This window comes from Coregonus lavaretus, assembly GCF_964263955.1.
Source record: "Coregonus lavaretus genome assembly, chromosome: 6".
NCBI lineage: Eukaryota > Metazoa > Chordata > Actinopteri > Salmoniformes > Salmonidae > Coregonus > Coregonus lavaretus.
In genome coordinates this window covers 54151643-54166936 of record NC_139993.1, presented here as the reverse complement: position 1 = coordinate 54166936, position 15294 = coordinate 54151643, and the positions used below count along the sequence as shown (strand labels likewise).

At 43.0% G+C, this 15294-nt stretch overlaps 1 protein-coding gene across 1 annotated transcript in view; it reads right to left on the bottom strand.

The window, feature by feature from the left end:
- Positions 1–11435, bottom strand: part of LOC311131430 (PH domain leucine-rich repeat protein phosphatase 1-like) — a 40876-nt gene extending 29441 nt beyond the window's left edge. Inside the window, exon 1 of the mRNA XM_084164416.1 lies at positions 9484–11435. Coding sequence (XP_084020542.1) covers positions 9484–11251 — 1768 coding nt within the window. The 5' untranslated portion in view covers positions 11252–11435. The remainder of the gene's footprint in view (positions 1–9483) is intronic.
- Between the last annotated feature and the right edge of the window lie 3859 nt (positions 11436–15294).

Sequence of the window (15294 nt, the reverse complement as noted above, 5' to 3'; positions counted from 1 at the left end):
GGTTGAGAGAATGCCAAGAGTGTGCAAAGCTGTCATCAAAGCAAAGGGTGGCTATTTGAAGAATCTCAAATATAAAATATATTTGGATTTGTTTAACAATTTTTTGGTTACTACATGATTCCATATGTGTTATTTCAGAGTTTTGATGTCTTCACTATTATTCTACAATGTAGAAAATAGTAAAAAATAAAGAAAAACCCTTGAATGAGTAGGTGTTCTAAAACTTTTGACCGGTAGTGTACACACACACACACACACACACACACACACACACACATAATGTATGTATACAGTTGAAGTCGGAAGTGTACATACACTTATGTTGGAGTCAGTAAAACTAGTTTTTCAACCACTCCACACATTTCTTGTTTACAAACTATAGTTTTGGCAAGTCAGTTAGGACATCTACTTTGTGCATGACACAAGTAATTGTTCAAACAATTGTTTACAGACAGAGTATTTCACTTATAATTCACTGTATCACAATTCCAGTGGGTCAGAAGTTTACATACACTAAGTTGACTGTGCCTTTAAACAGCTTGGAAAATTCCAGAAAATTATGTCATGGCTTTAGAAGCTTCTGATAGGCTAATTGACATCATTTGAGTCAATTGGAGGTGTACCTGTGGATGTATTTTAAGGCCTACCTTCAAACTCAGTGCCTCTTTGCTTGACATCAAGGGAAAATCAAAAGAAATCAGCCAAGACCTCAGGTTCATCCTTGGGAGCAATTTCCAAACGCCTGAAGAGGTACCACGTTCATCTGTACAAACAATAGTACGCAAGTATAAACACCATGGGACCACGCAGCCGTCATACTGCTCAGGAAGGAGACGCGTTCTGTCTCCTAGAGATTAACGTACTTTGGTGCGAAAAGTGCAAATCAATCCCAGAATAACAGCAAAGCACCTTGTGAAGATGCTGGAGGAAACGGGTACAAAAGTATCTATATCCACAGTAAAACAAGTCATATTTCGACATAACCTGAAAGGCCGCTCAGCAAGGAAGAAGCCACTGCTCCAAAACCGCCATAAAAAAGCCAGACTACGGTTTGCAACTGCACATGGGGACAAAGATCGTACTTTTTGGAGAAATGTCCTCTGGTCTGATGAAACAAAAATATAACTGTTTAGTCATAATGACCATCGTTATGTTTGGAGGAAAAAGGGGGTTGCTTGCAAGCAGAACTGAAAAAGCATGTGCGAGCAAGGAGGCCTACAAACCTGACTCAGTTACACAAGCTCTGTCAGGAGGAATGGGTCAAAATTCACCCAACTTATTGTGGGAAGATTGTGGAAGGCTACTCGAAACGTTTGACCCAAGTTAAACAATTTAAAGGCAATGCTACCAAATACTAATTGAGTGTATGTAAACTTCTGACCCACTGGGAATGTGATGAAAGAAATAAAAGCTGAAATAAATCACTCTCTACTATTATTCTGACATTTCACATTCTTAAAATAAAGTGGTGATCCTAACTGACCTAAGACAGGGAATATTTACTAGAATTAAATGTCAGGAATTGTGAAAAACTGAGTTTAAATGCATTTGGCTAAGGTGTATGTAAACTTCCGACTTCAACTGTACATGTACACCCTTTCCTTCCACCCCTTCCTTTCCGCAGAGCAACATCCTGTCCCTCATGACCACTTCCTGTCTGAGACGGAGTTGGACGGAGTAGACATTCTTAGCACTTCTGGTGTCCCCGCCCTTCCCTTATGTCCAAGAACCTTCTAAAGGCATCCCAAACATCCTAACTCTTATCCAATGTCCTGTCTGTGTTTGACCTTAGGCATCCAAAAGACACCCCACCCTTTCACAGCCACTCAAATAATTGTCCCCAACAAGCGTAGTCTCCAAGGACTGTCCATTCATTCCCATTTCCAACAACACATACACATCAACTTTTAGTCTGTCCACAACATGAACATTAAACTCCATAACTAACTTTCTTTTCACACTCAAATCATTGACACTTTCTTTCCGTCTTTCTATGGTTATACAGACAGGAGGACAAGGATGTTTTGGGTGTGTGGGGTTGTCAAGTTAAACCAGACAGGGGAGTAGGTGCTTTTAGCAATGCGGGTGTATTTACATACACTAGTGTTGCTTTCAATTGTATTGGGTTGCACTAAAACAGTCTGTGTGAAGCCAGAAATGAAATACAATTCCATTTCAACTTACTGTGCCAGTAGGCAGGATGGTCATTATGACGGGGGGAATTTGAGACAAAATATCTGAAGGATCGTATTATTAAACAGAATTTCCAAACGTGGGTCTGTTGTGGACATATGTGGACAAAAAAGGAATAGCTTGTGTGTGATTTTTATTTTGACATGAGGTAAACAGACCCACGTTTGGAAAGTCTGTTTAATAATATGATCCTTTAGATATTTTGTCTCAAATTCCCCGTCATAATGACCAACCGTCCTGGCCACCAGCACAGTAAGTTGAAATGGAATTGTATTTCACTTCCAGCTGCTGGTAGGGCTGGAACAATTACCATACACCTGTGTAACCGACAGTTAGTTTTTTTTGTATGACTTTAGTTTCTGGGAACAAACAACTGACTGAAGACGGGACGGCCGGGCAATCGTGGGGCAATTTGACTGGTAAACTCATGGGCACACTCGCCTGGTATTGTGATGAAATAATTTATATGGTAATGTAGAATGTTCATTTAAATGATGTTAACTGATTTGGCTCATGCAAGGGAATGTCTTTTTTGTGATGTTAGTTGAGTTGAATCAAAAAATCACAGCACATATTGATGGGTACACTTCCTGCTTTTTTTCCTCGCAATGGCCGCCAATCCACCTATTATGCCATCATTGACTGGAATTGGGACACCCGTTCTATTCATTCTATTTTTATGACAGCACATGCAGTCAGGAGCAGAGGAGAGTTAAAAATGTGTGTCGAGCAGTTTTTACAGAGACTGCGGTCATTTGGCTGGCCAATAACCATCATCCAAAATTCCATGGCCGTCACAGCCCTAGCTGCTGGGCTTGGTAGCGGAGCTAGAGCAGTTACCTTGGGGTGGAGCAGAGACAGAGCAGCCAGTGACCTCTGGGTAATGCAGTTTGGGCAGGCAGCCGACTATACTGTCTACTGTCGCAGGTAGATCACCAACACTGAGGAGGTGAAATTTGAGTTCTGCACAGCTCATTGTTCTCTCCTCGTCAGCAAAGCACACACTGTGTGTGTTTGTGTGTCCAACGTGCCTTTTCCAGGGGGCACTCAGAATGTCCGACTCAGACTCCTCTGACTGGCAACGATGAACAGCCCTAGGCATCACAACTCTTACTTTACACACAATCCAAAACCTAAGTACCCAAGTCTCCTTCAATTATTTCCACAAGTAGTCTAGAATAGATCAGCTCTTTGAATCTACCTTGAATAGCCTTGACACTCCCAGACAGATGCCAAAACCCACCCTGAAAGGAGAAAGCCTTCCCAGTTCCACACCCCAATACATTGACATACACTAGGGCTGGGAATAGCCAGGGGCCTCATGATATGATATTATCACCATACTCAGGTGCTGAAATGATATGTATTGTTATTCTCACGATTCGATACTGGGATTGTATTGCGATTTGATGTTCCAAACATATTGCTCACTATATGTCTGCTGCAGGGACAAGAGAAAGCACGATAAACTAGTTTTGATCAGTCAGGGAAATAAAAGTGCTGAAAGCATGTTGGCTCACTATTTAAAAAGGAGATGAAGAACAAGCTATAGGATGAAAAATACCGGCGTTTTGGCGCACGTACAGCCGACTAGCGCTAGCTAACGCTACCTACAGCAGCAAAAATAGCCTTCTTACTTGGAGCCAAAAATAATGTTGCGATATGTAACTGTATCAAATTTTTCTCCCCCATCACTAACATACATTACATAACAAACAGGTATCTTCCAACGTTACTATAGACTAGTGTGTACAAACTTAGAACAGGCCGTTAAAACAACAATGTAAAGCAGGGGTCCCAAGGTTGTGACCCGTGACCCCATTTTGATATGCATTTTTTCGAGACCACACCATGTAAGAAAAACGGGATGTAATCAACAGCCAATGTTTACTTTTTTTAATTGGGGATATGACAGTCTATTACAAATCAGACTGACAGTATTTCAATCTGAAGGAAGTATGGTTTGAAGTGACTGAAATGCATCAGAAAGGTATTGGGAAGTCAGAAGATAATCAGGCATTAATATGGTATGATCTCATTGATGATGATGTTCTTTTCCACCCAGTCTGATTTAGTGCCTGGTCTAATGAGTCCTGTGCAGCTTGTGGGCATTGTATAGAGAAACAGACACATGCGTGTTCCTGAGAGTCTTATCTTTCAGTGATGGGGTCATAATATTTTGTAGCTTAAATGGTTCAAAAGATAGAGCGACATTTTTAGAAAGAAAACAGAATCCGCTCTGTTTATTACAACCGCATCTAGGAGCTACCGGAGGTTACTGAAGTAACCCCTATGAACCAAGCGCATATTTTTCTCTTGCAACCCCATCCTAGTTTGGGAAACGCTGATGTAGAAGGAAATGCGTGTACAAACGCGCTCAGATGTCAACTGGTTGTAACTGTAACATGAATGATTAAAATAGTCCTTTACAGCGCTAATCCGCAGTTGAATCAATAACAAAGTGAACACCCCTCTGTTTTGGTAAAAAGCTGAGGGATGGGCCTGGAGAAATGTAACCACTCTTAAATTCATAGAGCTACAGTATGTATCCAAAGTTATTGTTTAAACCATGCTTTGAGGCTATACAGCGGTTGTTTACATTTACAAACATTGGAGTAAAACAAGCTTATATTTTAGGTTGTGGTGTGGTGACAGTTGTAATAAGCTAATGAGAAATGTATAAGTTATATTCTTCAACAATCAATGGGAATATATGACTAATTTATAAATCCCAAAACTGATGTAGCAACTACAGACTGCCCCTTTAACTGAATGGATACTTTCTGAATTTAATGAATGGGTACTTGGCATGCAGAGAGAAAGAGGGAAAGAAAGAGAGAGGGGGTGGCATGAGAGGGAGAGAGGGGTGACATGACATAAACAGATAGAGAAAGACAGAGCGCTTCAGTCCAGAAATCTCTCTGAAACAGTATATTCCTGATTATAAGACCTGCCTTCTCTCCTCCTCCTCCTCCATCATGCTAGTACTTCTCCTTTTTCCTCTCACGCCACATTTTTGCTCAATGCAGGCCCCTGCACGCCACACCAGCTACTCTCACACAGAGACACTGGTACAAAGGCTCTCTGTAGACTATCCCTGCCCTGGGGAGAACTGGAGCCATGTATCCCTTCACATAACAGATCATCTCCTTTACTAGTGTTGTTCTAGGCCAGGGATGGGCAACTCGGCCCACCTTTTGTAGGCCCACGGATCAATTTCCACACACAAAAAAAGTCTTAACTCTCAACTAGGTTAGTAGAATACATAATGTGCAATTTGGAAATGTGGTCTTGCATCAGCAGTTCTCGTTATGTCAGTTACTGACAGTCACTCAATTAGCCTATGTCAGCAAAACATTTTTAGATTGGCAAATTATTCTAGCGGCCAGCTATCTAAACTTGTAGTAATCATGGTTTAATTACCAACTGGGGGGGGGATTGATTTTGTTAGTCACACTCATATCATATTAAAAACGGCTAATTTTTCTCTCCATCCCATGGCAAAATTTGTACAATTGCATGAAATTAGTTACCCTATAAAATTGCCAAATCTTCTCTCTGCACCATGGCAAAATGTGTAGAATTGCAGCAAACTTTCAGCATTTGCTCTATGCCCCATGACAGAATGTGTAGAATTGCAGGAAATTAAAGGGTAGGTAGCATAAATGTAACCACGTAACGTGGATTTGCATTAGTATACGGATCAAAAGTCCCAATACAAAGTTATACCTCATTTTCTATTTTTCGAGTTATTACATAAAACCGATCAGAATTCTGAAGAATGCCGAAGTCATGTCGGAAAATGTTTTTCCGGGGGGTAATGTAATATGGAGGACCCAGCAAGCCAGCCTATTCCCTATAATGTAAACTCCAACAGAAATAACTTCAAATGTATAACTTCAAATTAAACCAAATCATTTGCACTCATGATTACTGGTTTCAATTACATTTTCTGCCAACTTATAACCAAATGAATTTATTGTTACAAATCAACTTGCAAGGTTGCTAGCCAACTTGCCTGCTAACGTTAGCCCTATTAGCCTACTAACGTTAGCCCTACCAGGCTGCTAATGTTACGTTTGCACTACATGAGTCAGCCAGTTGCTATCAACACCTAGCTTACAACTACATTAAAGTAAACCAAAGTTTTGGAAATACATAACGCCATCTAACCAGTTATCAAAGAATGTTAGCTATATGTAGTAATCTTAGCCAGCAAGCTAGCCAGCCAGCTAACATTAGCTATTTAGCCAACTAGCTATTAGCCTAGCCAGCCTAGCCAACCACCACGATTATGGTCAGCAAGCAAGAGCCCAACTACTGGAGACCAGCTAGAACACAACACAACTAAAACATAACCACAGATCAAAGCAAAGTGAGAGCAGAGACTTACAGATTGATGGCTGGGGCCCATCCAACCACCACGGTTATGGTCAGCAAGCTAGAGCCCAACTACTGGAGATCAGCTAGAACACAAATAACACAACTAAAACATAACCGCAGATTAAAAGCAAAGAGAGGGCAGATTTACAGATTGATGGTAAAACTTTTAAAAGAGTGCAGGCTGAGTTAGCTACCAAAGGGAGGGGGAGTGGCGGTTCACGGGGCCAAGGGCGAGTAAAGGAAATCCAAAATATACTGAACAAAAATATAAACGCAACATGTAGTGTGGGTCCCATGTTTCATGAGCTGAAATAAAAGTTTGCATGGGTGGGCCTGGGAGGCCTATGCCCTCCCAGGCCCACCCATGGCTGTGCCCCTGCCCAGTTATGTGAAACCCATAGGTTAGGGACAAATTAATTTATTTCAATTGACTGATTTCCTTATATGAACTGTAACTCAGTAAAATCGTTGAAATTGTTCCATGTTGCGTTTATATTTTTGTTCAGTACAGATAGATTCCTGATGTCTGTCAGCTAGCGCGCTAGCACTAAGTCAAGGTGGAAAAAGTTACAAAACTCCCGTAGCCTACTTCACAGAGAACATGCCGAAAAGTTTACAAAACAAAAAGGAGAAAAGACGAGGTACTATAAAATTTGAACAAGCACGTATGATTTTCTCTTTCGTTTTGAGCCCATGGCAAGAAGGCACCAGAGTCTGCCATGCTAACGGATTCCCACTAGATAACACAGCCACAAAGTCTGAAGAGAAAACTGCATGGCCGCACGTGCCCCATCTGCTTCTTGTTTACATCACACTTCATGTGATTGGTGAGCTACAATCCACCACCGCAAACATTTGGTCTGGAATGTAATTACATGCTAGCATGGCTAGTGGCTAACGTTAGCTAGCTTGAGCTAGCTAACGCGCCAGCATATGAACTCGGTAGCACAGAGTAGATCCTCCATATGACATCGAGAAATAGTGCATTGTGGGTAGTTTAGAAGATATCCGGAAATAAGTTAAAACTCCAATATGTAACTTTTTGGGCGACCCGACAAAATTCACATAGAAATGTGAGTTGTAGCTCTGTCAATCATTGAAATCAAGTCTAAGAAGTGGTAGATCTGTTCTATGTGCACTATTTCTATGCTTCAATGTTTTTAAGTTTCGTTTATGCGTCTTTTACTTTCAGTTTTGTACACAAGCTTCAAACAGCTGAAAATACTATAGTTTTGGTTATGGAAAATATATTTCACAGCGGTTTAGATGGTACAATGATTCTCTACACCAGGGGTTCCCAAACTTGGTCCTGGTGCCCCCCCTGGGTGCACGTTTTGGTTTTTGCCCTAGCACTACACAGTTGTTTCAAAGAATAAAAGCTTGATGATGAATTGGTTATTTGAATACTTGCTTGTTTTGTCACATAAACTGAAATTAGGCGAACTATTAGAATGTTTGCAACCAGGAAATGGCGGAGCGATTTCTGATTTCTGCATAGTGCATCTTTAATAAATATGTAATAATCCAAAAACATAACTATGCTTGTACTTACAGTAGTTGTACTCATGATCTGGTTACCTATAAGTTACTTAAGCAATAAGGCCCGAGGGGGTGTGGTATATGGCCAATATACCACGGCTAAGGGCTGTTCTTATGCACGACACAATGCAATATACCACAAACCCCCGAGGTGCCTGGTTACCAACGTAATTAGCTCAGTAAAAATAAATGTTTTGTCATACCCATGGTATACAGTTTGATATACCACGGCTTTCAGCTAATCAGCATTCAGGGCTTGAACCACCCAGTTTATAATAAGTATTTGACCACACTGTTACATTGGTGAGTAAAAGCTTCCTACCCTTTAACTCTAAAACTTTTTTTAAATTCTGTGTTTTGTTCGCAAGGTGGCGGGCCCCCCCCAAAATGTTGCTTAGGGCCCCCAAAAAGCTAGAGCCAGCTCTGACTGCATGTGTGGGTATGGATGTGGGTACGCAGACCCGCGAGCCACTGAGGCCCCTCATGATGAGTTCTGATTTTTTGTGGCCCCCACCCCCATCAAAGTTGCCCATCTCTGTTCTAGGCAATTTCAAACATAAGCGGTTTGTTTGTTAGTTAGAGATTAATTTTTTCATCTGAATGCCTGTGGTTAGATTTGAGATAAGGTCAAAAACAAATATACTTATTGTTAACCTCAAAACATACTGATCCCTACCGTCCATATGCTCCGCCCTCCCTCCAACAACATCCAAAACAATAACAATAACACAAAAACACACTTTTGAAAAATGGTTCCTAACAATCATTGTGATCTTGGGGCAACATGGAAAACGAGCACACCTGTTACCTCCAGATGTGTCTGCCTATTCATTCCCCTGTGGGGGGGGTGGAGCGTGCAGGCGGTTCGGAGGCACAAGGCAGGCTATTGTCTTTGGCCGCTGGAACAATTGAATCATCTTTTTGTTCGACAGTCCGACTGACCAAACACAATGCCATTGTGGTGGATGGACACACAGTACTTTAGTAGGACTAGGAATGGGTTTACAACATGATAATGGGCAGAGCACTAGCCAAACACAATCAAACTGACAGATAGCCAGGGCAGGGATAGCAGGGCAGGGGCCAAGGGAGAACCACCAAGCTAAGCTAACCTAGAGAATCTGACTAGAAGCTGCTTACCCTGGCTGTATCCTCATTTAGCACTGAAACATTCACCTGAGCCACCCAATCCTCACTCACTTTCAACACAGAAATACTGGTACACTTTATTTGAAGGGTGCCTACCTACTAACCTACATAAGGACTTCATAACAAAATCCATACATAAGACATTCATAACAAGTACATAATCATTCATTAATACCCATGATAATAAATGAGAATCACATTTTCTAAGGTTACACTCACCTGCGTAGAAGCGTATGAGACAGCCTATTTCCGGGTCCATACCCTCCTCCTGTACCCGCCACGGGTCTCCATAGCCCAGATTGGAGAGGTACTCATTCTGCATCTGCAGGGGCTTCTCATCATCCTCCAGCCTCCTCACAGCTCCACCGTGCAGCTGGGCGAAGAGGGCCGGTGTCAGGGAGGCTTTCTCCGGGTCCGGGCCCCCTCTCTGCTCCCCTGGGACAACCAGGTCACGCTCAACAGCTGCTCTGCCAGTCAGAGGTTGGGCCAGTGAGTTACTGCCACTACTGCCGCAGCTTGACAGGGGATTGATCAGGCTGGGGGGTTCTCCTCCAGTGCTACCTGTTTTCCCACCATCATCAGCAGCGGTTTTTTCTTCCAGTGTGTTTGACTTTGACAGCCTATTGTCGGGAGCTTCGCAGGCATCAGTTGAGGGGACGTGCACGGATTTCCCCTCCAGGGTCTGTTGCTGAGTGACAGCGGGGATGCTGGCTGTGTGTGTCGGGGAAGAGTCGAGCTCAACCTCGTCTGAGGAACTCCCGAACGGGTCCGGTTCCTCCGTGGCGCGGTCAAAGTTTGGGCTGAGCACCGAGGAGTTTGTCCCTAGGACAGCAGCATCACTGAGGGAGTCCTGGTGCTTGCTGAGCCGTGGACCACCGGGGCTCAAATCGTCAAAGGTGCTACTCTCCATGTCCGAGCCTGAGTACAGTCCACAACTGTCGGCCCCACTCAGGCCCATGTCTGCACCTTCACTGTCATTTAGATAAACCTCAGAGGAAGAGGTGCTTGGTATCTTGTAGTCAGAAAGTAATATATTTGTGTCCACGTAATATTGAGTGTGGTTGTTATTGCTATGAAGCCCCTCGATTGGAGAGACTGGTCGGTTCTCCTCTGACCCTGAGTACGAGATCACAGAACCCGGGTAGGAGGTCTTCACGTTGTTACTTTTATTCACAACAAGTTGGTTGTCAATATGCCAATGGTTACCATTGCAGTTACCGTTCAGGTCAACATAAGCACTTTTTTTGCGAGTCATTCTTAGTATCCCTCCACATTTACCTCCAAGCTGCCCCAGACGAGCCGCTATCTCCCCAGCGGTGGTGTCCACGGTGCATAGTACTGCCCGGGGGTAGGAGGGCGTGAGTCGGTCATGGACGTGGATACACCCCTGCTGGAGGTCAGCTCGGACCCACGCCTTGTCGTTGGGCTGGAGCTGCTTCGCCTGCTTCTGGCGAAGCAAGGTCCTTCTATCCAGGCTCAGTGTGTTGTTGACAGACGAGGCGGACAGTGTGGGTCTCACTCCCCGGACGGAGGAGATTGCGGGTGGGCTTGAGGTTGTCGAAGCTGCGGCCGAAAGGTTCCTCTTGTGCCGGCGTCTCCTGGTCAACAACGAGTTCACGCTGGTGCTGCTGCTGCTGACCGATACGAGGCTGTAGATGTTGGGTGTTTTACCAGTGGTCATGTTGAGATTGGCAGCACTACCGGTGCCGTTAGCAGCCTGGTTTTGGTAAATCCCGTTCCGTATCGCTATGTGCAGTAGGGAAGTGGTAGCAAGTCCCAAGAGTTTTGTCTCCCCACCCCCGCCACCATCATCTTCCCCCGTCGCAGTTATTTTTCCAGCGGGGAAGAGTGCATCACCACTGGCCTTTAAAAACTTGCTGCCACTTCTTATTTGTACAATTTCCGAGTCTAATATTCCGACTGATGTTGACAGGGCATCCACCTCCAATCGGTTCCTCTCCACAGCCACTATCCGCACACTTTCCATCTTCCGCAAGTGAATGAGCTAATGTTAGCTAGCAAGCTAACAGTAGCAACGACCACTACGAACTCCAAATAAATAAAACTAGCTAGCTAGTTCCAGCAGGTACTGCAGTTTATTCGTTACATTCATTCTTCCACTTGCGTTTTCCAGCTAGCCATGGGGCAAGCCAGTTAGCTAGCAAGGCCGTGGAATTTGTTTTATTTGCTGGCTGCTGGTGAATTCGCCGGTCAATGCCGCTCGGTTGCTATCGATACCGCCATTATAGAGGATGGTGAGCTGTGAAATGAAACTAGTCAGTCAAGCTCATTAGATATGTGAAGTATTTGATGAAGCTGGTGGGATTTGTCTACGCCCAGGACAGCTTAATATTTATGAGATGACGTAATGTAGTTTTCTGTATTTATCGTCTACCATTAGCAGCGACATTGGCACAGAGTTTCTAAACCCAGAGGCACAACATTGAGAGACTTCCGGAAACGCTTGCGAAGCAGACCAAGCAGACCAGGCCGGGGTTTGGGGTTAGAGAAGTAAATGAGAGTAGTTAAACATTATTCCTTAGTTGTGAATTTTCTAGAAATCTAGAGGCACAGCATTAATTTGAGCCAATGTTTTAAGTAGTTGAACATGATATTGCTCCAACCTCGTGAAAGTGACAAACTGACACGTTTTCATTCTCGTCAAAACTAACATTATACTGAAGGAGTGACTTTGATTTTGACGGCATGCACATGCGCAGTTCGGCGCGAGAGGCCCGTTAGACCCCATTATGTGTTTCTACGCATGAGTTTTTCTAGCCGACGTCGCCATGACATCGCCTACAAGTGTGATCAGGGATTTCTATTGGATAAGCAGTTTAAGCCTATGTTCATACTGTACTGTCTTTGATATTAGAGAAAGGAAAGCAACCTCAATATAAGTATAAGTCCCAGCATGCACCGCGTCCCCTAAAATACTTCTCAGAGAGTAAAAGTACAGATAGAACAATGAGACAGATATTTCACTGGATGTATAAATGTGAAGCATCCTGTTGGCGTTTCCGCTCACTACCAAATATGGTAGTGAGAGGAAGCCTACTGGCGGGCAGTGGGAGAAGATGGAACGAAATGGATTTAGGTCGACATTCTGCAAATTGTCTCATCGATTAAACATTTGATCTCAATACAGTTTTCTGTTCCCAAAACTAGAAGCTGTCATGAATAGAGTGGACTAAGTTTTGTAGACTTTACCCTTTGCAAAAGCTTTTAAAATTTGCGCTGTTTAGAAGGAGTGCAAAGGTGAATTGACTTATTGCACACGCGCACTTCACAGAGTAGGCGTTCCCTAACGGAAATATGCAGATTTATACTAGAACACGCCAATACGATGTCGCTAACGCGTGCTTGGCTCTGCCCACCTCCTTGCTTGTTCTGCCCACTATGACTAATTCGTTCCCATTAGAAACGACAAGCTGTGGTCTATCTTGGTTTAGTTATAAAAAATCTTCGATAAAAGCAGAGAGGAAGAGGCGAAGCTAGAGAGATAACTGGGCCCAATATCTGTCTTCTCCAGCAGGTAGCGCTCACAACGTGAGGAGTTTTTGTATGGAGGTCAGTGAGAGTGTCGAATTTGGTTAACAGAAAATGTAATGACTTATTTGCTATGTGTGGCTTATTTGATCGAATAAAAGTTTCGTTATGATTAGGTTGTTACGAGTGTACTGATATAAGTAGGACACGAGACATTCTGTCAACTTTGCGAAAACAAAACTTTATAACGGAGTTGTGCTTGGTCGTTACTATTTGCCACAGCCACAACGTCATAAACCCCGCCTATCTCTACAGTTTATCTTCTTAAAATTTGATTTTAAACCTAATCCTAACCTTAAACACACGGATAACCTTATGCCTACACCTCACCCGTATTCCTTCACCTAAGCACATTTTTGTTTTCATGAATTTTTACGATATAGCCAATGTAGACCTTGTGGCTGTGGTAACTAGTGGTAACCGTTGTGCCTGTTGTTCACACGCGTATCTGCCCTCTCATTGGCTAGAATGGTCCCACCTGATCTTGCCTCCTTGGACTTGCTTTCCATTTCTGAATACATTTTTTTTTTTTATTGTTAGAGCAAACACTAGAGATCTAGTCAATATAATGGATAATATATGGTAAAAGGCTAAATGTTTGGTATGGTACTTTTGCTGGATTTTGTGTAATATGTCTGCTTATTTACTCGACAACTCGACATGAACTCGACACAAATACGTGTAACTGTGTTTGTGCATAAACAAATACGTGTGACATAAAATACTGTATTTACATTTCTATGCCTAAATGATCTAGCTACCGACTCAAACAAAAATATTCTGGCTCCATCTAGTGGATACAGGTCACATTACAGCCTATTTCCCCTGCCACTTGAGGCTTCAAAGAGACTACTTCTTATTTTGTGGCCAGTTACAATTGTAGCTGTTCATTCTATTGTTGAAGAAGCTATGAGAAAACTACTTATTGTTTGGCTAGCTGGATAGAAGCCAACTGGGAACAGAATGTGATGGTAAGGAGTCGTCGATGGCCTATGCTCCCAAAGTAGTGATGTGCCTAAGTAAGAAAGTAATAAAAGCCATGCAAAGCACGCCCATTGGCACACACACACACACACACACACACACACACACACACACACACACACACACACACACACACACTGAATAACAGCAGTCAATAGATGTCATTACTTGAAAAGGAAGGGGCAAAGTGCAATTGAAACCAACTACAGTAAATCTCTCTCTCTCTCTCATACATAGTCTCCACCCCTACACCACCCCAACCCTTTCTCTCTCACACACAGTAGACATATAAAAGCATAGTGGATACTCTTTGGGGGTTTCACAGTTGATAGGAGCCCACTATTAGGTAAGCCTCTCTGCTTTCTTGTGTGTGTGTGCATGTGCGCACAAACGTGTGTGTGTGTGCTGTCTCTGTGCAGTAAGCTCTCTCCCTCTAGTGTTGATTTACACTGATTCAGTGAGGTGGAAGTAATGTTAAGCTGCTCTTAGTAAAAGTGCTTTAGCTACCTACTGCTCTAAGCTTGGGGTTGAGGAGTTCTATTTCAACTCCTGTCACTTGAATTGGCCATTGATTTTCCCAATGGGAGTTCAGTTCATTTCGTGTAATGACAAGTGGAATTGAGATGGAATTGATCCAAACCTTGTTTCTAACTAGATAAAGAGAAGAAGTGAATGTTAGAAAGAGGGGATTTAGACAGTCATAAACCGCACTTTGGTGTTAAGATGTGCGGAGAGATATAACGGGGAAGAAAGACATTGTGGAGCCTCAAGCCTCAGACACAGTTGGCACATTGCTTGAGCATTCCCAGGGCCATGAAGACTCATGGATAATGATGTTTATTAGTGAAGTGGAGACTATGAGGGTATCTTGTTGTACTAACATTAGAGGGGACAGGCTGTGGGATAGAGGTTCTCTGCCAACTTGTGCTATCCATTAAAGAAAGGAAAGAATAGCCAAAGGGAGAAAGGAGGTCTCTAATCCATTTTGGGACGCATTCCTCGCAAACGTGAGGTAAAAAACACGTATTTAGACGTGGTTAGTTTGGTTTGTGGACTGCTCTGTACACTTAGAACACCCTATGGCATGTGTGTGTGTGTGTGATATTGATTACTTTTTTCTCAAGTAGAGCGAAGACAAATATAGGGCCTACTGGTCTAAAAGTGTTCAATAAACAGACTAAAAATATTAGAAGTGAGGCTTGGCTAATGTAGTTAGATTGAGGCAATTGCCTGTAGTATTTACATTGCCTGGAAATTGGCATTTGAGAAAGGACAAGAGTGTTTGAAATGTATAGTCTCTTTGAGGCAGTGATTCTGTCTGATGTTGTCATTACAGGACACGTGTGACATTTTCAGCACTATGTAGGGTCCTCAGCACTGTATGGTAGTCAGTCTGTCTGACTGATGTTGTCTGATGTTCTTGTTATCTAAACACTGTCACGGTCGTTTACGAACGAGACGGACCAAGGCGCAGCGTGATAAGCATACATGTTTATT